This window comes from Ursus maritimus, unplaced genomic scaffold (assembly GCF_017311325.1).
Source record: "Ursus maritimus isolate PB19 unplaced genomic scaffold, ASM1731132v1 scaffold_14, whole genome shotgun sequence".
Classification (NCBI taxonomy): domain Eukaryota; kingdom Metazoa; phylum Chordata; class Mammalia; order Carnivora; family Ursidae; genus Ursus; species Ursus maritimus.
In genome coordinates this window covers 45873334-45895764 of record NW_024423786.1, presented here as the reverse complement: position 1 = coordinate 45895764, position 22431 = coordinate 45873334, and the positions used below count along the sequence as shown (strand labels likewise).

Below are 22431 nucleotides of genomic sequence, written 5' to 3'. Positions count from 1 at the left end.
GGGCTTTCTGGAGGAGGAGCCATCTGATCTGGACTTTAAAGGATGAAGAGAGTTTCCTAGTTGGAGAAGTCAGGGTGGGGGGCCATAGGAGCTGGTGTGTGAATGGGTGTGAGAGAGCGTGTGAATGTATAGGGGTAATTGTTCACTTTAATTAACAAGGATTCTCTGATCTTCCGGAGGCCAGGGGCTGCAGACAAGACTGAGACACAGGCCTGCCCCAAAGCAGCTCACAGTCCGAAACTGATGCCCGAATAACAGTAACAGTAGCAGGTGCCACGTTCTGAGCATGTGCTGCTGGGGCTCAGCACGAAAGGCTCTCTGTGTTCATCACGCAGAAGAATGAGTGATACACCTCCTGAAGGCTGATTGCTGGAGGACAAGGGGAAGCCTAATGGGGTGGCGGGGGTACCTGCCTGCAAAGGCCTGGAGGTGGGGAAACCACAGCCCCGCCTGGGAAACACTGTTGGGGAGAGTTGGGGAGGGAGCAGCGGGCAGGATCTGAGTGGAAGCTGAGTTAAGGCCACCTCCAGGTCCTGGGGTGCTAGGGAGCCACAGACAGATACTGAGCAGGGAAGGGAGGGTGTGCATCTCAGGGCCTGGTCTGGGCCTGCCTTGGGCCCCAAGAATTTCCAAGAGATGTTCCAGGTCAGTCTCGCCCTGGTGATGCTGGCCTGCAGGGGCAGGGGGGATGACAGAGAGACAGACATAGGAGGAGACAGACAGCAAGAAGGACAGGGCAGACCTGAAGGGATAAAGAGAGAGAGAGACAAAGAGATACAGGGAGAGTCCAAGAGAACAAGACCAAAAGAGACAGGGAGACAGGGAAATGAACACACCAACTTGGAGGTGGAAAGACAGAGACAGAGACAGAGAGATAGAGAGACCCAGAGACAGAGAGAGACCCAGAGACATTCATCAGAAAGGAGACAGAGGGAGAAGATGATGCATCTTTTGCCAGAAAGAGGGGGTAACCCAGGGAGCCCCTGGGGCAGTGAGGGTGATGGGATTGGGATCCCACCCAATACCTGGAGACAGGACCAGAGGGCAGGAGAAGGGAGGACGGATGCCTCCTCAGCCCACGTCACCCCTACTCTGCACCCACACCCAAGCCCTCCTCTGTGTTCCCCAGCACCGAGGGAAATTGAGGCCGGCCGATAGGCCACCAGGGTCCTCCTGAGCCAGTGCTGTGCTCGCACGCCCACAAGGGACCTGTGTCACCAGGTTAAAAATGGAAACGGGTCGGGCTTTTTCTTTTTTTTTTTTTTTCCTTTGAGAAAATCCTAGGCCCAAATAAGGCGAGGGCTGCGGGGCGGCCGGTGAGCTGGCCAAGTCGTCCTGAGCAAGCGAGTGGCGGCTGGCCCGGCAGCCCGGGCTTGGGCCTCCTCCAGGTCTCGCCCGGCAGCGGGGCGGCGCGCCCGGGAGCCTATAAGGGCCTCGCCCCCGCCTGGCTGCTCACTCGGCCCGGCCCGCAGCGCAGCCCCCTCCGCAGAGTCCTCGGTGCCCGCACGCCCGCGCCCAGCATGGAGGCCATCAAGAAGAAGATGCAGATGCTGAAGCTGGACAAGGAGAACGCCATCGACCGGGCGGAGCAGGCCGAGTCAGACAAGAAAGCCGCGGAGGAGAAGTGCAAGCAGGTGAGGGGCCGGCCGCCCAGTGCCCTGTCTGGGCGGCTGCTCCTGGCGGTGAGGCCGGCCTCTGCGACCCGAGGTGGGGGTTTCAGGAAGCTCGGTACCCGAGGTCAGGGCAGGGGCAGGGCTGGTGCTGTCTGGCTGAGAGTGAGGGGACCATTGTCTTTCCAGGGTGCCTGAGCTGGGAGAGAGAGGCCACTGTACCCCAGCAGGGCTAGGGCGAGCAAAGCAAGAGAGAGAGAGAGAGAGAGAGGCAGGGCGCACTCGGGCAAGGGAGGGGTGTTTGTGCGTGCGGGATAGGTGTGCAAGCTGGAGCGCGTGTAGGTGTGTGGGGATGAGAGGATGAGCGTGGGGGGTGTGTAAGAGATGGGGTGGTGGTTCGATGCCGTGTGTGAGAGTGTATTTGTGTGTCTGGGCATTTCTGTGTGTGCGCAGGTGGTGTGCGCACAGGTGGTATGTTGTGTGTGTTGTGTGTGTGTGTGTGTGTGTTGGCTGGAGAGAGCATGGGAGGGTAAAAGCGTCTGTGACAGTGAGTGTGTGCAGACCAAGGCACGAGTGTGTGGTTGTTGGAAAGTGGGGGTGAAAAGAGTCTGGCTGTGTTCGTGAGTCTGCAAGGGCGTGGGTGGTGGTATCGCTGTGGGCTTGTGTGTAGCGGGGAGAGGCTGGCTGTGTGTGCGTGTGCTCGTGCCAAAGCTGACATGACAATAATGGAATGTGTGTGTGTCAGGGTGAGCGTGTGTGTGTCAAGGTGACTGTACTTGTATTGGCGTGTGTGTGCTTGTTGGGCGATTGTTTCTGTCAGACTCTGTGTGTGTGTGTGTGTACATTAGCGTCCAGATGAGGGTGGCAGCACCCAGCTACGTGTGTGTGCGTGTGTCTGTAGTAGTCAGGGTGGCCGTGCGGAGCTGTGTGTGAGTGTGGGTCACCCTGCCCCATGTCAGGACAGACCCAGGTGTGATTGTGCAGGAAGGGTGGCCGAGTGTGGGTGTGTGGTGGGGGCAACTGGGTGAGAGTCAGGACTGGGGTAGTTGGAGATCTGGGGGTAAACCTGAGGATCTCAGTGCATCTCTGCATATCTCAGGTGCCCCCGCCATCCCTGCAGGGAGCCCAGAGGGGAGAGGTGGTGGTGCCAGTGGCAGGCAGAGGCCTTGACCTAGAGCTCTAGAGACGAGTCTGGCAGAAGGCTCCGGAGGTAGGGCGCACCAGGGGGCTGAGCGGCTAGTGGGCGGAGGCCTGGGCTGGGCAGTCCCAAGGCCATGGTCTGGAGCAGAGCAGAAGTCAGCTGTCCGGGCCTGGGCGGCTAGATCAGCCACTGGGAGGAGGGAAGGGGGTGCTGCTCTCTCCTTAGCACCCTGACCCCCACGAGGACTCATCCGCACCCTGGGGTTAACCACCCAGCCCTCAGGAGCATTGGGGTCTCAGATAAGCCCCCAGAGCCGCCCAGGACAGAGACACCACATGCCTAGCCCTGCCCAGCCCACATGCCAGGCCAGCGTGGAAGGTAAAAAGGACAGGCTCTGAGCTCAGACTGGCTCTGTTCACAGCTGGGTCACTGAGCGCCGTGGAGCAAAGGCCTTCACCGGTCTGTGCCTCAGTGGCCCCATGTTTGAGATAGGAAGGTGACAGCAGTGCTTCCCTCACGGCCGTAGAAGGATTAGAGGTGACTGCAGGTGGAGCCCTTGTCCTGGTGTCTGGCACAGAGTAAGCACTCAATAAATGCAGGATTATTTCCTGCCCCGCCTTACACCCTACTTCCCCTGTGGGCCTCCCCATCCCCCAGCATCCCGGGGCTTCCCTAAGAGCCTGTGACACATTCTTGGAGGCCAGCCCCACCCCAGCACTCCCTGCCACACTCCCTTCCTCCTTCCTCCCTGGCAAACACAGACACCCATCTTGTGCTGGCCCGGAGCTGCCCACTTCCACCCATTATTTAGCCCTTGCCACGAGAGGCTCAGCTAGGGATTCAGACAAAAGCAAGTGTATGGCTCTAATTTTCACTAAGGTGTGAGTGACTGATACAGCACATCTCCCAAGGTAGACACAAACTCAAAAGGGAAGGCTTCTCAAAGCCTTCACTTCTGCCAGCTATATAGCCAAAAAGGCAGGGAGAGGTTTTCTGGCCTCCAGCTGGATTTCCACTCTGTTCTTGTTTTTCCATGAAGCCACCCACTGAAGTGGCCTTGTGCTTGAACGAGGCTGGATCTTCTTCTAACTTTGACTCAGGACACATCGCTGCCCTTCTCTGAACCCTCAGTGTTCTTAACTGAGACATGGGGGCATGGGCTACCTTCCGATGGCCAGGCGCAGAACACAAGATTCCAGAGGCCCAAAGCAGAGGCCACACTCCCAAGGGGCCAATGGCCTGTCCCACCTGAGTATGGAGGCAGGAGGCAATGAGGGACTTGACTTAACTGGAGTGTCTTGCACTTCAGGAGGCCCAAGTGTGGGTCCTGGGGCCAGCCTGCCCCTTAGAGACCCTGCAGCAAAGTCTTGATTCTAGGCCCTGTTTGTCCAGTGTGGGAACAGGACCAGGAGGCCCAGCCCTCCCGCTTCCTGCCCGCTCCCCTCCCAGGGCAGTGACATCCGCCACAACTGGCCTTTGACCCCACATCCTGCCTCGGCCCTGTCCTAAGGCCCCATTTACAGGGACCAAGGTGTGCAGTCCATGACCTTCCCAGCCATTTTACAGGCAGGGAAGCTGAGGCCCAGAGGAGGGAGTGACTTGTCAGAGACCGTCCAGAGCCAGGGCAAGACTACCCTCCCTGGCAAGGTGCCATACACACCAGCACACACTTTGTGCTTAGAAATTGGGCAGAGGGAAGGGAACCCGCTTCATGTCAGTCTTACTGATTTTTCCTACCTGGCTGTAACCACTGAAGGGTTTGGGGTGTGTCATTGATTCATTCTGCAAACTTCCCCTGGACTTCCTTGGTGAGCACTGGGCCCAGCCCCACACTGAGTGATGCTGGGGCTCTGCTCAGAGTGACCTCAGCCCAGCCCAGCTCTGGAGGAGCCCAGGCTGGGAAAGACAGAGCTAGATGCAGAGAAAGGCTCCCTGCCTCAGCAGTCAGGGCTGGGCCAGGGGAGGGACAGGGACTGGGGGGGCCCAAGGGGGCAGTGAGGCTCTGCCCAGGACGGCAGGGCAGGCTTCCCAGGGGGAGGCGGCATTGGTGCTGGGTGTGGAAGGTCAGTGAGAAGCACAACCTAGAAGTCAAGAGAACCAGCTTTGGAATCAGTCCGATGAGGGTTCAAATCCCCTGTCTGTATGGCCTGGGGCAAGTCCCTTCCTCATGCTAGGACTCAGTTTACCCTTCTGTGACATGCAGCTTCAGTGAGACAGTACGTATCGTGTGCCTGGCACTTTCTAAATGCTTCAAAGCCCCCGACCCACATGATCCCAGTCCCCACCCCTTGTTGTGCAAACCTTGCTGGAAAATGTCATGAAAAACACAACCACCTTTACACCTGGATGAGCCCAAAGCTGCAGAACTTGCTCTCACTCTGTCATGTTAAGAGAGTGCTGTGCTGGGCACATAGTTGGCACCTAATAAATGCTGCACCCCACAGATCCTTCCAGAAGGAAGTCAGGTGAAAGCTGGGTCATACTGACTTGTCTTTAAGGAAATTGGCTCATTTTCTCCATCAAGGCAGAAGTTTCGCAGCAGCTGCTGGGGCACTCAGAGACCACAACGACAAGGCTTCCATTTTGCAGATGAGAAGACTGAGGCCAGAAAAGGGGACATACAGCTGGGATTTGGAGCCAGGCATCTAGGCTTATTGCCTGAAGGTCAAGATCAGGCCCTGTGGAGTCTGACATAGGCCTGAGCTCCTCACCCTTCTCCTCCTCTGAGCCCCTAATCCCCTCCCCATTCCCTAGCTCAGCAGTAGGACACTCAGTGGCCTTGAAGACAGGACAGGAGGCCTTTTAAGAATTTGCACAGGGGATACCTGGGTGGCACAGTCAGTTAAGCGTCAGACTCTTGGTTTTGTTCTCAGGTCTCAGACTCAGGTTGTTTTCTCAGGGTCCTGAGATCGGGCCCCACATCGGGCTCTGCGCTCAGCATGGAACCTATCTGGAATACTCTCTCTTTTTCCCCTGCCCTTGCCGTTTGTGCGTTCTCTCTTGCTGTCTCTCTCTCAAATAAATAAATAGATCTCAAAAAAGAAAAAAAAAGAATTTGCACAGGCACACAAACACACACACACACAAAGCATCTGGCACATTTTACACATCATCTCAGGGGTGAGTGTGCAACCCAGATCAGATTCAGAGCTTGACCTAGAAGCCGCATCAGCTTTTCTAACATACCTTCTTTGGGAAGTCCTAAAAAAGAGGGAAGTCAGAAAGGGACACAGGAAAGCAGGCCTGGCCTAAAGGGCCTGTTCAGAAGTGGGTTCAAATCCTGTGCTGGGTGACCTGGAGAAAGTCACTCCACCTCTCTGGGCTTCCTGCTGGGAAAAGGAAGCAGGAGGATGAAGCAGGGCCCAGGGAGGGCTGCTTGTCCACCCTGGGAGCATGGACTGGACCAGGGGGTCAAACTACCAGAGACAGAAGTCAGATCAAAGCATGAGCCGGACTGACCACCGCAGACCAGAATTCGGGGCAGGGGAGGGAGGTGCAGCCTGGAGGTGATAGAGAAGGCTTCCTGAACTGACTCTTGACTGGTGTGGTGGAGGTGATGGAGATGGAGAAGTGAAGGGGTCTGTGGTTTGTATCCCATAGATCTGAGCTTTTCAAGGTGGGAGGGCCAAGAGAGGGGCAAGCCTTCCAGGATAAACAAAGAGAACTGAAAACTTAGGGAACGTGGGGGACATTTTTATTAAAATGAACCTAAGCCAGATGTGCAGTAATTTTAAAGATTTAACCTTAGCCTTCAAAGGAAGTGGTCTTTGAGGGGGATCTCTCTTCTAGCCAAAACCCCCAAATACAGGAGTGGGGTGGGCCTGAGCCTTTCAACCTTTCCGAGTTTTTTGTTGTTTTTGAGAGCGAGAGAGAGCGCGCATGGGGCAGGGGTGGGGGCAAGGGGCAGAGGTACAGGGAGAGAGAGAATCTTATTTTTTTTTATTTTTATAATGATTTTTTATTATATTATGTTAGTCACCATACAGTACATCCCCGGTTTTCGATGTAAGGCTCGATGATTCATTAGTTGTGTATAACACCCAGTGCACCATGCAATATGTGCCCTCCTTACTACCCATCACCGGTCTAGGGGAGAGAGAGAATCTTAAACGGGCTCCACACCCAGCGCCAGCCGGACTAGGGGTTCCATCTCACCATCCTGAGTTCATGACCCCGAGATCATGACCTGAGCCAAAATCAAGAATCTGAGGCTTAACCCACTGAGCCCCCCGCCAGGTGCCCCAACCTTTCAGAGTATTTTGTGGGAAAGTCGAAGAACCACTCTCTTGGTCAATGGGGAGCCATGGCAGTTCTAGGCAGAAGGAAGGCAAACATACATTTAGAAAGTTTCTCTGGGTGCCAGTGTAGGAGGCAGAACTAGAGAGGGACAGGCTGGGGCTTGGAGGATGACCTGGGGCCCAGAGTATGAGACTCCTATTTCTGCTTAACTCGGGATCACCAGCAGTCCTCACCCCTGAAACTGGGATGCAAAACTGAACGAGTGTTTCTGGGAAGTGTGTCGGGAACTTGTTTCCGAAAAGCTGTAATCGATTCTGAAAGGGTATCCAGGACCCCCCAAAAGATAAGCACACACAGCTGTCCCAAGAGATGAGAAGAAGGTGAAAATCGTATTAACAGGTAGCATTTGGTGCACAGTATCGTTATCCCTGTTTTGCAGATGAGGCAACTGAGGCCCAGGGAGACAGAAGAGGGCTCTTGTGAATGTAGGAGACGCCCCTGCGCCACGGGTACGTGGCCCCCAGGCTTACACGTCCCCCCATCTGTCCCCAGGTGGAAGAGGAGCTGACGCACCTCCAGAAGAAACTGAAGGGGACGGAGGATGAGCTGGACAAATACTCCGAGAACCTGAAAGACGCCCAGGAGAAGCTGGAGCTGACAGAGAAGAAAGCCTCCGACGTACGTGCGCAGTAATGGGGGCGCCCGCGGCTGGGCCAGGCAGGAGCCCCGGGGCCGGGTGGGCGGGCAGCGCCGGAGGAAGAGGAGGAGGAGGAAGAGGAGAAGGCGGTGCCTCCCGGCGCTTTCTCCAAATAAGTCCCGAAAAGGGGCACTTTCCAGCAGCTGTGGCCAGCGGTGCCGACGTCAGGCCCTCCCCCAGCGGTGCTGACGTCAGCTGCCGGGCCTGGTGACCTCATCGCCCCGACGGCGGCCGGGCCGGGGGCGGGGAGAGGCGGGGGCGGCCCCGGCGCAGGCAAAGGCTCGGGGGCCGGGGCGCGGCTGGTGCAGCTTTCGCCAGAGCCGAGCCAAGCCTAGCCGAGCGCCCGCCGCTGCCCGCCGCCCGCTGCGTGCGCCTCCGCGCCTCCGCGCCATGGCCGGCCTCAACTCCCTGGAGGCGGTGAAACGCAAGATCCAGGCCCTGCAGCAGCAGGCGGACGAGGCGGAGGACCGCGCGCAGGGCCTGCAGCGGGAGCTGGACGGCGAGCGCGAGCGGCGCGAGAAAGTGAGAGCCCGCGCCCTGGCCCCGCGCCCCGGCATCCCCCTGCCCGGCGCGCGCTCCTTTCTCCCCTTCTCCCGGGGCCGCCCGCTTCCCGCGCTCCCCGCCCGCCCGCGGCGGCGGCTACCCGGTTCCGCCCCGCTCCCCATTAGCCCGCCTTCGCGCCCTCTGGCCTGGGGGCTCCCGGAACGCGGACCCGCACCCCCCTCCCCTGGGCGGGCTGCTGAGACCCCCTTTCTCCGCGGTCAGCCTGGGACGGGGGAGGGGGCGCCGCATCCGGATCGGGTGTGGCCGGCGGAGCGGGTAATGGGGGGAGGGGCTCGAGGTGGATGCACGATCCTGGAGTGGGGAAGGGGTTGTGGGGGGGCGCCGCATTGCCATCTGACTCCGGGCTGGCGCCGGGGTCCTGGGCGGGGCTGGGGGGGAGGTTTACAGGCGACTGGACCCTGGAGCGGGAAGTGAGAGTGGAAACATTGAGCTTCCATTGTCTGGGGTTGGACTGGCCGACACGGACTCGGGGAGGGGGGGCGTCGCACTTTCTCCCCTCTTACGCGGCTTCCCGGCTCCTGCTGAACTTTCCCAGCTGTTCCCAGGGGCGCGGCGGCGACGTGTCTGCTCCTGGCGGGGGGCGGAAGTTCAGCCCGGAGCCGCCGGCCTTTCTCTCCCCAGCTGGTCCCTGCGGGAACGACCGCCGAGCGACGGCCGCGGGACCCCGCCTTTCTCCAAAAGAACTTAGGAATGTTAGCTCGGGGCCCTGGACCCAAGATGGTCTGGTGTGCCTCAGCTCCATGCTGCGGGGCCTGAGGACAGATAATGGGGCCGACGGAGGAGGGCCCTCTTAGCCTCCCTTCGTCCTCGGACTGCCCCTCGGGGCAGGACAGATGGTGGAAAACTCCTGGGGCAGCGGAGAGATCGGATTCCAATGCCATCTCATACCACTTGGTACTTAACCCCTAGGAGCGGTCTCCCCATCTGTAAAGCAGCCGCGACAATAATGCCGACCCCCTACGATAGCTGGGAGGGTCCGGGGAGTAGTGGCACATAGTAGGTGCTCAGTTCCTGGGCTGTTTTTCCTACACTCCCTGTCACCTCAGAAGAGCTCAAAGTCTAATGGGTGTGAGGGGTACAAATAAGGGTGGATAGCATTGCAGAGGGGTTCAGTGTCCTTTCTGTTGGAGCAGGACAAGGGAGCAGCCCCCCCCCCATGGGGTAGGCTTCAAAATGTGGAGCATTTATTATCATAGAATAAGAGTTTGCTGGCAGAAGAGCCCTAGGTGTGCAAGAAAGTTGGGGGAGAGGGTGGAAGTCCAGGGCCCGGGAAAGCTGGAGTGTTGAGGCTGAGGAGGGGGGACCCCAGAAGTGGAAAAGATGCCCTGGGTGTTGACAAGTCTGGAGAAGAGGCCCACACCGCCCCAGTGTTGGCCTGAGTGGAAGCATTGGGTCCTGTCAGGGTTGCTCTGGCGTGAAGAGGCCTCGGAAACCTGGTGCAAGCCTCAAACAGTAGCTGGTTTGGCCTCTTTCACACAAGGAACCGGCAGAACCCTCCCTCTGATCTCATCCCAAGTCATCTCGCTGGAGGACAATTACTTCGGCTTAAAAATGGCCCTCAGCCTCGAGCCAAGACTTAGGAATAGGACAGTCCAGTTGGGACAAAAGATGTTTTTGGAAAGTTTTGGACTTCTTCAAAAGTTTGCTTTTCAAAGCGTGCTCCTCTTGGTCAGGACGGGGAAGTCTGAAAAAAGTACTTGGGCAAAGGAACTGAGCCCAGAGGGGGCAAAAAAGCCTTTCTCAGTCTGTTGTGGAGAAAGCCAAGAGCCGGCGTGTGGCAGACTTCTGGGTCTGCCTCCCGACAGCTGGTTTCGTTTAGATTTTTGTGTGATTAACCGACATCTTCCTGTTCCTTTGCCACATGTATCTAGCAAGGCTCTTTTACCTTATAAGGGAAATCCTTTGTAGAGTGTAGAAGCTTTGATTGCAGGAAGGGGTGGAGCCCAAAAGGACTAGCAGTGACTAGCAGTTTTTCAAAAATACATATATATGTAAGCATGTATATAGTCGTGTGTGTCAGCGTTCTTTCAATTCCAGGCAGTTGAAAATGTGCCAAAAGCGTGGTTATCAGGATTCCAAATTCCCCACAGAAGGAAAGGCTCACTTTCATTTTTTAAAGACAACTCATAAGAAAGCAAGCAGTTTTGTATGATCTTAAAAATCAGTACCTTGACTGCTAATGGGGATGGGGTTTCTTTGGCGGGGAGGGGGGGGGTTGATGAAAATGTTCCAGAATTAGGTAGTGGTGTTGGTTATGCAGTTTTGCTAATGTACTAATAACTGTTGGGGGAAAAAAAATCAATTCTTGCCCCCGGTGCTGAAGGAGTTAAAATTCATGTTATTAAAAAGAATAAAAGGCACCCACTCGTTGGAAGGAGTGGGTGAATTTCTTAAAATAGTTCTTTGGTGGTTTTAATGTAGTCTCCAAATTGGTGTTTCAGAGGAAGTTGCGATGAAACACCTGTGGGAGTTTTCCTTCCATCTGCTGCTAAGACCCTGGAGCTAAGCACAGTTTCCCGAGTCTCTGTGTTTTTCAGCATCTCTGGCCTCATTCTTTTATTCCTTTTTTTTTTTTTTCCTGCTGTATAAATTCAGGGGGCAGGGGAGGGAGCAGTTTCCTACTAATTTTTATGGCCTTCCCCCCATTCAGAGATTGTCTTGATAGGAAGAAACCTGTGTAGCTTTACGCATCTTCCCTCCATTGAGTTAAATTTCACCAAGTCTTCAGTGTTTCTTGCTGAGGGCAGCCGGTCTCGAAGCCCCCACAGGACTCTCTGCGGGGTACAGATACAGCCAGAGAAAAGCCCTGGGCTGGAGTTCCTGAGGCCGTTTTCTCGCCAGTTCTGTGAGACTGAGCGGGACTAGTGCCCCGAGCTGGACCTCTCCGTTTCCCCGTTGTAAAAATACCGGAGAATTAAATGAGGTGAAATCATGGGACTTCCCACATGCCAGGTGCAGGGCCACACCCTCAGTTACAGTCTTCACGGGGCTGGGGCTGGCATGGGGAGGCTCAGAGCAGTGAAGCAGCCTGCCCAATGCCACACGGCTGCAAATTGGCAAAACAGGGATTCTGACCGAGCGCTTTTTGAGCCCGGAGTTCTGCTTTTACGTATGCCGCCGTAGGACCTTCCTTGTAGGTGCAAATACCTTGAAAGCCAGTATCACCGTTCTGACATCCCTTCCGTGCCCGTGACCAAGTTTTCTTTTCTTTTCTTACTTAGATCTTTTTGTCGCATCCTCTCTGGGCCAGACTTAGTTCAGGGTGGTGTTCTGATGGCGCTGCCCCCCTCCCCCACGTTGTGTGGCTGACATTTAACTGAGGCATCCATATTCTTGCGTTTCTTACCATTGAGGTGACTGGGAGCAGAGCTTTTTATATGCCCTGGTGAGCCAGGGCACGGGTGGCCTTACTCTCTAGCAATCCCAGAGAGGCCAGCACGGTCTTCTCCCAGCATGCGGTGCGCTTGGCACTCTTCCGTGTTGACTTGACTGCCTGTCCTCTTCTGGGATACACACCTTTGTCCTCCAGTGGTGGATGTTCCCGGGCGTTTTGGGGGGAAGATCATATGGAAAATTCATGTTCTCCAGATGAGAGCATGAATTCCTTACTGCCTGCATTCCCAGGTGGGCTTTGTCGGGTGGGGGTTGGGGGGAAGCGTGTTAACCCGGGGAAGAACGCCATGTGAGTTGGGGATGCTGGGCTGGCCTTTTACTTCTTAACCCGGCTGCACCTCTGACCTCCCCAGGCCGAGGGGGATGTGGCAGCTCTCAATCGACGCATCCAGCTTGTTGAGGAGGAGCTGGACAGGGCTCAGGAGCGACTGGCCACAGCCCTGCAGAAGCTGGAGGAGGCAGAAAAGGCGGCCGACGAGAGCGAGAGGTAAGGCTGCTTCTCAGAAGCGGGTTTGCACCAGTTTGCAGAGGGCTGCTTCGCAGATTCTCTGAGAGCCACTGTGTGTCTCACTGGTGTTCTCACAATACCAAGTTCCGGGGTGATGGGAGAGGGGACGGGAGATGAAAACTTGGAGTGGGCCATCTGCACAGACGATCGTTAAGCCTGCTGTCAGGCAGGAACCACTGTATGTCAGGGACACTCGCAGACGAGCGCCATCAGTATACTTGCGACTGCCTGCGCTCCTCACCTCGGTGGCACGCCCTCTGCATTTGGGCCTCCAGCGGGATGCGCCGTCCTCTGGAGCAGGATAATTCATGCCTTGGTGCGGGCTCTGGAGGACTGAGGGCAGATTGTGTCATTCCCAGAAGCAGCAGTCTCTGTGTGGTGGTAAATGGGCTCCTTGTGTGGTAACGGTGTGGGCCGGGCCAGTGGTCATTGTGTATCTTCCCCACGATCACACCAGGATTCTCATTTCACCCATCCACCATGGCTTCCTGGTATAAAGCCCTCCAAAGGATTAATTTCTGATTGTGCTGTTGTGACATCAAGAACCAGCCAGGGAATCTTGGAGATTGACTTTGTCGGTTGCCCATGCGGGAAATTTCTTCCCGTGCAGTGTAGGACAGCCTGTGCCAGGCGAGGGCACACAGCCCAGCAGAGGCTTCCCGGTCAGCCACCAGGGAGTGGGAAGGATCCAGTCACACGTTGCTCATGGCTGTGCCGGGGGCCTGGATTAGCTGCTGCCCATGTTCCCGGCCATATGTCTCACTTCCAGGACCTCACCAAACCCAGAGAGCCTGGGAAGGCCCCTCACTTCTCTGTGTCGTATCACCAGAGGCCTTTGGTGACGCCCTTGGTGAAAGACTGCTAGTTTTCGTAGAAAGGATTCTCTACTTGGGAACTGAAGGATCTAGATTGAAGTCCGTACACTTCACGTTGGGCAAGTCACTTGGATCTCTCCAGTGCTCAAAGGTTTCCTTGGCTTGCTCGTGGGCTGAGGTTAAGGCTTTGCACAGATGTGAAGGTGTCTTGACAGTGAGCTAGCAAAGCCAGTGACATATTTATTAAACAACAAGGCATGTATGGTCCTCCGCTCCGGGCAGGCATGACATGCATCAGTACGCCATCCTGGGTTGGCCTCTTTGGAGGTATCTGGGCTTACCTGGTGCATTCCGAGCAGTGCAGGCCAGAGGGAGCCAGCTGCGTTGTAGCTATCCAGCCGTCCCCCGGGCACTGTCCTTTCCAAACTGGACGTATCCACTTCGGTTCGGCTCCTCCTCACCCCTCACCTTGTGGGTACCTGCCTGTTTCCTGGTCTTCCCACGGCAGTCCCTTCACCTTTCTGGTTTCCAGTCCCTCCTCTTTCTGAAACCTTCCTGTGGTTCCTCTTCTGGAAAGCCTCCCGTGACACATGCACACGTCCTCCCCCAGTGCCCTAGAGTTCATCAATCCCACAGCCGGGCCGGCCCACACCTCCATCACACTGTGGTAACTGTTAGCGTATAAGTACTTCTTGTTACTGGTTAGCAAGAGGCCGTATAGGATGGGAGCCTGGACCCTGCAGCCCGATAGCCGGGGTTTGAATCCCGACTCTGCCACTTACGAGCTACGCAACCTTGAGCAAGTTACTTGGCCTCTCTGTGCTTCCGTTTCTTCCTCTGTAAGATGGGGATGGTGCAGCTCCTGGGATAGGAGGCAAAGGGGAAGTGAATGAGAACCACTCCACAGTTTCCTCTTTGGAGCACGGTTCTTGCAGAGGAGTTTGGCTGAGCAGACGTGTGGAGGTGTACGATGGGCCATAACCCGCGTGTGGAGATCATGACGACGTTGCTCCTTGCAGAGGAATGAAGGTGATAGAAAACCGGGCCATGAAGGATGAGGAGAAGATGGAGATTCAGGAGATGCAGCTCAAAGAGGCCAAGCACATCGCTGAGGAGGCCGACCGCAAATACGAGGAGGTGAGTGGAGCTGGCAGAGGGCAGCAGCAGGAAGTGGGGAGGAAATGGCTCTGTGATAGGGAGAGCCCTGGGGCCACCTAAAGGAAGCTCTTGGTTAGTTCAGCTGGCCTTCTGCATCCACATCTGTTCTTCCAGAGACAGCCGCTTGGCTAGGAATCCGTATCTTCCACAATGCCAGCAAGTCCTGGGGAATTCTGTGACACTTGTCTAACGTAGCAGGGAGACCAGTTGATCAGATCACTTTTTGTCCCGCAGCTGGGTGTTTTGGCTAAAATTGGGCATCATGGGTCTTCAGACCACGAAAGCTCAGTTGGTCTTCTGCCGGTCTCCGTGGTCGGCTTCCCGTCCCGTCTGCCTCATTCCTGGGGCCCACGTCCTCGCAGATGGTCTGGGCGACACCTTGCCATCCACAAAGGTGGTGGGGAGGCATCCTACTAGACGTGGTTGTTGGGGTCTTAATCGATCTTCTCCGTCTGCAGGTGGCTCGTAAATTGGTCATCCTGGAGGGCGAGCTGGAGAGGGCAGAGGAGCGCGCCGAGGTGTCTGAGCTGTGAGTGGCAGAGCGGGACTGAGAGGGGGGCCCAGCTCAGCCCCTGGGCAGAGCGGGGGGGGGGGGGGNGTGTGGACAATTGACCCTGACTCTCTGAGGCCTCTGCTCGAGTGGATGGGCATCTGGGACTCCTAGCTCAGCCCTCCCTCCTTGCCTCCGTGGCTGACAGAATGTCTTTTTGTTCTGACTGCCCTGGGAAGCACTGCCTGCGTGTTCCAAGGTATTGGAACAATACAGAGGTATTGGGAAATAAAAGTGAGACGGGCAATAGCAGAGAAGCCCGGAAGTCCCATTTTCCTGGAGAGGAAATCTCGGGAGGCTGAGCCTTCTCAAGAGAATGCTTACCTGGGGAAGGCAGGCTTCCCTGTCAGCGTTTCTGCTCTGTTCTTGATGGCATTGTCTGCCCGTGGCACATTCCTGGGTTTGGAGCGGGGGGAGGGGGAGGTGAGATGCTTGACCACAGCTCCGAGCTCTGAACAAACAAAAAGCCTCTCCCCTCGGCCTCGGGTGAGGAATCCAGCTCCAAGGAGCATCCCGTGGTGCTGAGAGAGAGGATTTAGTTTCGCAGATCCATTCAGAGCTTGCCTCCTGGAGTGTCCGGTGCACACTGATTGCCGTCTCCCAACCTCCCGCGCTCCATTTCATTCTTACACTTTCCGGAGGCAGCCTCATCCATCCTAGATTTCACAAGTCCCTGTTGCCTCACCCTTGGCGGGAGCTCAGGAGTGCTTTACAAACCTTCCAAATACTGCTCGGCCTGCGGCACCTTTGCCAGGCGGATAGGGTTTGGATAAGTGCACAGCGCTGCAGCTCAGAGAGAAGCCATTAACATTTTTCCCCCCGCATTCCTTCCAGGGGCCCTAGGCAGCGTGGATTCCTCTTTTTGAAAGCTTTCAGGGGAATTGCCTGCTCTAAGGGGGGATAGGACATAAAATTCCTTTGTCTTTGCACAGAAAATGTGGTGACCTAGAAGAAGAACTCAAGAATGTCACTAACAATCTGAAGTCACTCGAGGCTGCATCTGAAAAGGTTGGTGGTTGGCTTGCGCTGGTGGTTTGCTGGGCTTTCTTTTCTCCCTCCACGGTGCACGGGAATATATGCCAGGGTATTCGGGATCTGAGCTGTATTGGCTACCCGTGGGTTTGGTGCCCAGCAGCAAGGTTTTTCCGCCACAAAAAGAGATGTCTGGTGGCTAGATTTCCTTCTTGCGTGGGGTCTTTGCACCGTCTTTTATCTCCACCTTCGATGAGAGTGGAGAGGGAATAAGAGATTCGTACCTGGTCAGGCTCCTCTTAGGGAGATCTGAGCATAACTGTCTACAGAGCCTCACGCTCAGGAATCCCCTGGATCCTCCAGAAACACACTCTAGAAGGTCGAGCAGCAGATAGGAGAGGCGCAGTTGGGCTTTTTAGGTTGAGATAGCACCCGAAGCAGTCATTACCGGAGAGAACCACATAGGAACAACGTACACACTCTCCCGTGGCCTGCCCTGTGAATTCGCCATCCTGCTCGCTTCCTCACTCTCCCTGCCGCCTCCTGCCTTCCAGCTGCATTGAACATCTAGGTTAGGGGTTTCTCGGCTTTATAGCCCCATGTGCTGCTTTTCCTATCCTGATGGTGGATCACATTTGCCATAATTAATGACACGCCTTCCTTGCTAGATTGTAAGTTTTAAGGACAGGGTCTGCATCTGTCTTGTTTAGAGCTATGTCATTAGTATTAACAGGGATACAAGGATATTTTGAAGAGCAAACGTAGCTCCTGTGTGCATGCCAAGTTAGCTCCCGTGGGCCAGGCCAGATGCTGTCCTGGGCCTTGGGGGTACATGTTACAGTGATAATATGGCTTCTGCTCTGCAAGAGCTCAGGGTGTAGTTGAGTAGAAGAGACTGACCCGATAATAAAGTGCTTCGAGACTTTCAACAGAGGAACCTTGGAAAGTTGGGGAATGAGGAGGTTGTCATGAGGAGGTGATGTTGAAAAGGGCTGTAAGCGCAGGGAAGGCCAGGAGCTCGAATTCCAGAGTCAGGTTCCAGTCAGTCATGGTGTGGTCGCTTCATGGCCGTGTGACCCTAGACAAATTCCGTAACCTCTCTGTGACTCTTCTACTCACCTGTAAAATGGGACTGAGGCTATCTGGCAACCTAGCGGGCAGCTGTAGGGGTTAGCGGATACCAATCTGAGTTGAACCTTGCAAGACAAAAATCCTTTCTGACGGGTAGTCATGGGGAAAGGAACATCATCCCATGCTGGGGGGGGTGAGGTGGGGGGCTAAGGCTGGGAGACTGGAGCGTTCCCAGAACGTGTTTGGGAAAGTCGGTGGGAAGCGGGGTTGGAAACATCTGTCGGGCCAACTCTGGAGGGCTCCCCGTGCCATGTATCTCCATGCAGCCCTCTGCTCCGTCCTCTTCACAGTTCCATCTCTAGCTATCCCACCCAGGCCTTCAGCTCAGTCGCACCCCAGAGGGCCCTTCTACACATTCCCCTGAGTTGTGTGCACATTGCCTCTGCCTGGAAAGGTGCTGTCTCCACTTGGCGTCTTGGGCATGTTCGTGGTGCTTCAAGCACATGCTTTTCTCCAAGGAACGGAGAACCCACGTTCTTCTGTGCTTTTTTTTTTTTTTTTAAGTACTGTTTTGGTTTCTCCCACAGTATTCTGAAAAGGAGGATAAATATGAAGAAGAAATCAAACTTCTGTCCGACAAACTGAAAGAGGTGAGCGTGATCACAGCCAGCTCGTTCAGGTTTCTCTCGCGGCTGGTGTCGAAGCAATCATAGTGACTCCTTTCTTTTCTTCTAGGCTGAGACCCGTGCTGAATTTGCAGAGAGAACGGTTGCAAAACTGGAAAAGACAATTGATGACCTGGAAGGTACGAAACTACATCTGATTACGTTTGCTCTGCCTCCCCCTTGGTGACAATCTGCGGACAGGTGGGAGGAGTCTGTGGAAGGACTGAGTTGGGCTTTGTTCACCCTAGGAGAGTCAAGTGCAGAGTGAGGGCACATCTGGGGGGCTGGGGCCCTGAAACAGGACAGTGCAAGTCCCATGCAGACCTGGGTTGCCATTTTTCAAGAAGTAAAAGCTCTCTGCTTAATTGGCTGCACATGTGAATACAGAGACCCAAATATGGCTGATTTTGTTTTAAAAGTCTTTAGAATTTCCTTCAATTTGCTCATTCCTGAGAGACGCCTTGCGTTTTTAAAATGCCTTACATTTTTACAGAAGCTCTCTCCCAGAGAGCTCAGAGCTTATCACAATATGAGAAAATGGAAATACAGAGAATGCAGAGACTGAATAAAGACTCCAGTCTGCAAGTCTGGTGCCCACATATCCCAGAATCTCTTGAAGAGTTCCAACTTGGAAAGAAAAGAAAAAAAAAAAAGAATTCTGTCCCATGTTCTTCATAAAGTAACCGGGAAATTCTAGCATCTCGGGACTCAAACAAAATCTAAAACTATCTCACCCAGAAAGGGCGCCAAACTTGTTCCTCAGACCGTGTGTCCCAGTGTTTGGTTTGGGAGGTGAGGTTTCCATATAAGGGAAAATACCCCATTCCAGAGTATAACCTTTGGACTGGGTGACATCACTGAAAGTCAGAAATAGCTGGGGCGGGAGACTGAGGGTAGAAGCTGTGTTCCATTTCTGGTCCCCCTTCTTTTAAAGGTTCCTTATGGCTGACCCCCACAGAGTTTCGAGCCACTGGGAAACCATTCCATTGATCTTTTGCTTCCTCGTTTATTTTACATAGGACTCAACTTTCTTCTAGTTCGTGCTTTGTTTTCTCACTTTTTTTTTTCTTCCTCTCATTGTTCATCTGTGGTACTCCATTCCGACCCTCACGTTCTGTTCCCTGTACCTCTTCTCCTGAACTCTCTCCCTGGGGACCTCCGCCCTCTAGACGAGCTCTACGCTCAGAAGCTCAAGTACAAAGCTATCAGCGAGGAATTGGACCATGCTCTCAACGACATGACCTCTCTCTAAGAGGGAGCTGGGGTGCCGCCCTCTGTCCTAGCAATACCGAAGTTGGCCTTCTCACTGTGGTGCCTACACTTCCCGTGGGCTTCTAGAAGCTCGTTTCCTGCCTCCTGGTTTGGTCTTTCAAGCCTTCCTCTGCTGTGTCTGTGGCTGTGTGACCGAAATAAAGACAGGCGCTCCTCGTGCCCAGGCCCTCATTTTCGTTTCCTTCACTTGCCGCTTTTGAGCCGTAGCTGTTGATGCCCTTGCCTGTGGCTACAACAGAAAGTGGGTGGTTCAGATGAAGAGCTCATTTCAAAAGGAAAATGATGCCCACATGATTCTTTCTGCCTATATGAAAACAAAAGCCAGTTTGGCATGAGCTCTCAAATATGTGCGAGCTAACTATATCTGCATGCCGATAGCAGTTTTTCCTTAAATAGAAATTGTTTTTGAATGGAGACTCATCCAGCCTCATAAGCAGCTTGTGAGAGTCAGCAGAACTTGCAAAAACTGGCAGGCTTGTGCCTAAAAAGAGGCTCTTCTTGAATGGGGTTTGACCTACGGATTCAAAAAGCGGCAGTGGCATTCTGGTCTCCTTATGCTTCCTTTTCGCGTTTGTTTTCTCTGTGTTACACTCTGAGAGTGGTGTCCGGGGTTCCCTGTGTCTTCACTGTTCACGGAACATCTGCCCAGCCCTCAGTCCCGGGAAGAAGCTTGCCAGTGAGCCTCACTCTATCCCCTGCCCTTAGAAAACAACTACACAAGGGATGAAAGCGTATCGCATCAGCACGGAAAGGGGGTGGGAGTTGCTGGAAAGCCAGACAGAGAGAGATGATTCATTCCCGAGTTCCAAAGTTGCCTGAGACACTAACCTCTATCTCCTCATACTTGATTTAACTCGAATCAGGAACCTTGCTTTGGTGAGAACTCTTAAAGTTAGCCTGTGGGCATTAAGAGGTCATATAGTGACCAAAACCTCATAGATTTTTCCACAAGAATCCAAATTTTAAATATTCTATCCACTTCTCCCCTGCACCCCACCACCACCACCATAAATTATCCCAGAACCACTGCCCTGTTGATGTCCGCGCGTGTCTTCTAGACTGCCCCTTGAACCTGGGAGTAGCAGGAAGATCTCCAGTTAGAGCCACCATTTTTCGTCACCATAGCTTATTATTCCTCATCCTATAATTTTATTCAGGTGGGAACCTCTGTCCCAGTTCTTTATATTCATTCCTCCAAAATCCACCTCCCTTAAACTATTCACACCGTTTCACCCTCTCCCTGGTTTTCTATCATCCACCCCGAACTTTTGCAGAAACCTCTCCCCTCACACACCTCTATACTGAATGACCGTGGAAAGGTTAGACTATGAAGGGGTGGGTGGTTTTTTTTGTTTGCTCACTCTATATATTTGTTCCTGGGATTTTTCCAGATGTAGGTGGCCTCCACCCTTTGAAATAACTGCAGCCCTGCTTATTCAGTCATTCTACTTAACTAAGCACCTAAGTGGAACTTCCTTTCCAGAGGTTTGGGCTATGGACATCTCCTACCACCTGTTGACGGTCTGTGGGCCTGTCACACTTCTCGAGGGCAATTGATACTTTAGGGAAAGGTATTTGATCTCAGATCTAATACAAAGTAGATGCCAGGGAATCCAAGTGGCAAGGTGAATGAGGTCAGGATTTATGGTGGGGAGACCTGGGTTTGAATCTCAGCCCTGCCATTTTTTTTTAGCTGTGGGCGCTTGAACAAGCTGCTTAGCTTTTCTGCAAAACAAAAGTGGTTGCTCCGTGAGTGAGGATTAGGTGAGACCACGGAGAAACTGGCTCACACGGAGTGGGCACTGTCCATCCACATTAGTCAGGCCCAGGTCACTCACTGTTCTTTTCTCTGACCGAATCCACCCCGCTCATAGCAACTTGATGTTTTTAAGTGCCTCATGAGATGAAAGGTTCAGCAGTTCTAGTTGAAAGACTGCCGTCTTTGCAGTCATTTTTTTTTTCTTTCTGAAAATTTCCAAGCTGATCCTATCACAGTTTATGAGGCATTTTGCTTTCCTCCAGTATTTTAATGATTCTTGGCCTAGTGTCTTATCAGCCATCACTCATTGCAAACCAGTTCTGTCTTGATCGCTGTTGTGCCGAGCTCTAAATGGCATCTTACTTTTTCAGTTTTTGAAAATTTATTTTATCAGCTTGGGCACTTAGTAACTCACCTGTAGTCTGACTTAGATTTTCAGTTATGCTGCATTTATCTGGAGTTTGACTACGTGGCTATGGACACACAGACACAGTAACACAATTATGCCTGAAATTTCAATGGCCGTTCCCAAAACCTCCAAAGGAAAAACGGGTTTCAGGATTATAATTTCCTACCAAAGGCTAATTAACTGGCACTAGGGGGGAAGTGTACTGTTTCCCATACCTTGGACTGAAGTCTTATGTTTGTGCAGCACTTCCTAAGTTCTGAAGCCCCTCTCGTTTCCCCATGCCCCATATTGCTAGTGTTATCCTTGACAGATGGGGAAACAGAATTTAGCAAGGTTAAATGGTGTATTTCAGTGGCACAACTGGGGCTTAAGTCCAGGTGTTCTAACTCTATAGATTGCCAGATTTAACAGATGAAAACATAGGACACTGAGTTAAATTTGAATTTCAGATAGGCAATGAAAAATTTTTTGGCAAAAGTACATCTCATGCAACATTTGGGAAATACCTGTCCTTAAAAAAGTATTTGTTGTTTACTTGGAATTCAAATTTAATTTAAGACTGTATTTTATCTTGCAACCCTGCCTCCCATATTTGATACTTGAGCTCTCTTATTCCATGGTATTCTGCTGTAATTAAAATGTAAAGTACTTTCTCTGCTATGACTTTCACTATGATAGTTTATGGAGTTGAAAACTTTTTTTCCTGAACAAAGATGCTTATTAATTTATTTTTCCCCCACTCTTAATCCTCACCAGAAAAACTTGCCCAGGCCAAAGAAGAGAATGTGGGCTTACATCAGACACTGGATCAGACGCTAAACGAACTTAACTGTATATAACCAAAACAGAAGAGTCTTGTTCCAACAGAAACTCCAGAGCTCCATGTCTTTCTCTTGTAAGAAGTTTCTTTTGCTATTGAATCTTCGCTTTGCTGGAAATGTCAAGCGAATTATGAATATATGACCAAATATTTTGTATCAGAGAAGCTTTGAGCACCAGTTAAATCTAATTCCTTCCTTTTTTCAAATGGCACCAGCTTTTTCAGCTCTATTTTTTATCCTTAAGTTGCATTTATTCATAAGGTAGGCAGGGTATTTCATATTGAGCATACTCTCTTAAGACTGAGGGCGTTTGGTTCCTGGGAGAATAGACAACCCTACATTTTTTTAAAACAACTCCAGTATCTAGTCATGGGTCAACTTAAAAGTCCAAAGAATATATAACCTTCTGGGCCACTGTTGGTCACATGACAGGTAACCAGGTTAAAATATGGGTAGGGATTTTCCATGTAGAGCAAAAAAATAAAAAATAAAGCCAGGGGGACGGGGCTGACTTTGTGGGAAGTCGTAAACCATAGACAGATTAACCTAATCATCTTGGCTGTTTCCCACACTCCGCCATGCAGAACAAACCATCCTCTGGGCAGTCAGCATGAGAATGCTTGGGAAATAATAATAATAATTACCCCAATATTTTCTGGGTAGATTCTTGATGTTAGGCTCTTCTACATGTTCCTTTCATTCTAAAGTTGTTCTCTGAGGAGCAGATAGCTTATTCCAATAATGACCCATGCTTGTCTGCTCTGATCTGAGACCATCTCCTCAGCAG

General features: G+C 53.0%; 2 protein-coding genes across 2 annotated transcripts in view; both read left to right on the top strand.

Moving 5' to 3' along the window:
• Nucleotides 1–1491: 1491 nt before the first annotated feature.
• LOC121102525 (tropomyosin alpha-1 chain-like) lies at nt 1492–7868 on the top strand. The gene is made up of 2 exons (XM_040629125.1): nt 1492–1634; nt 7543–7868. Exons 1-2 carry the CDS (start codon nt 1521–1523, stop codon nt 7681–7683), a joined length of 255 nt encoding a protein of 84 aa, XP_040485059.1. The 5' UTR covers nt 1492–1520; the 3' UTR covers nt 7684–7868.
• An 81-nt stretch (nt 7869–7949) lies between these two features.
• TPM4 (tropomyosin 4) overlaps nt 7950–22431 on the top strand; it is a 15081-nt gene continuing 599 nt past the window's right edge. Inside the window, exons 1-8 of the mRNA XM_040629123.1 lie at nt 7950–8209; nt 11998–12131; nt 13987–14104; nt 14584–14654; nt 15608–15683; nt 17306–17368; nt 17454–17523; nt 21580–22431. The exon at nt 21580–22431 is cut by the window's right edge and continues 599 nt beyond it. Coding sequence (XP_040485057.1) covers nt 8078–8209; nt 11998–12131; nt 13987–14104; nt 14584–14654; nt 15608–15683; nt 17306–17368; nt 17454–17523; nt 21580–21662 — 747 coding nt within the window. The 5' untranslated portion in view covers nt 7950–8077 and the 3' untranslated portion in view covers nt 21663–22431. The remainder of the gene's footprint in view (nt 8210–11997; nt 12132–13986; nt 14105–14583; nt 14655–15607; nt 15684–17305; nt 17369–17453; nt 17524–21579) is intronic.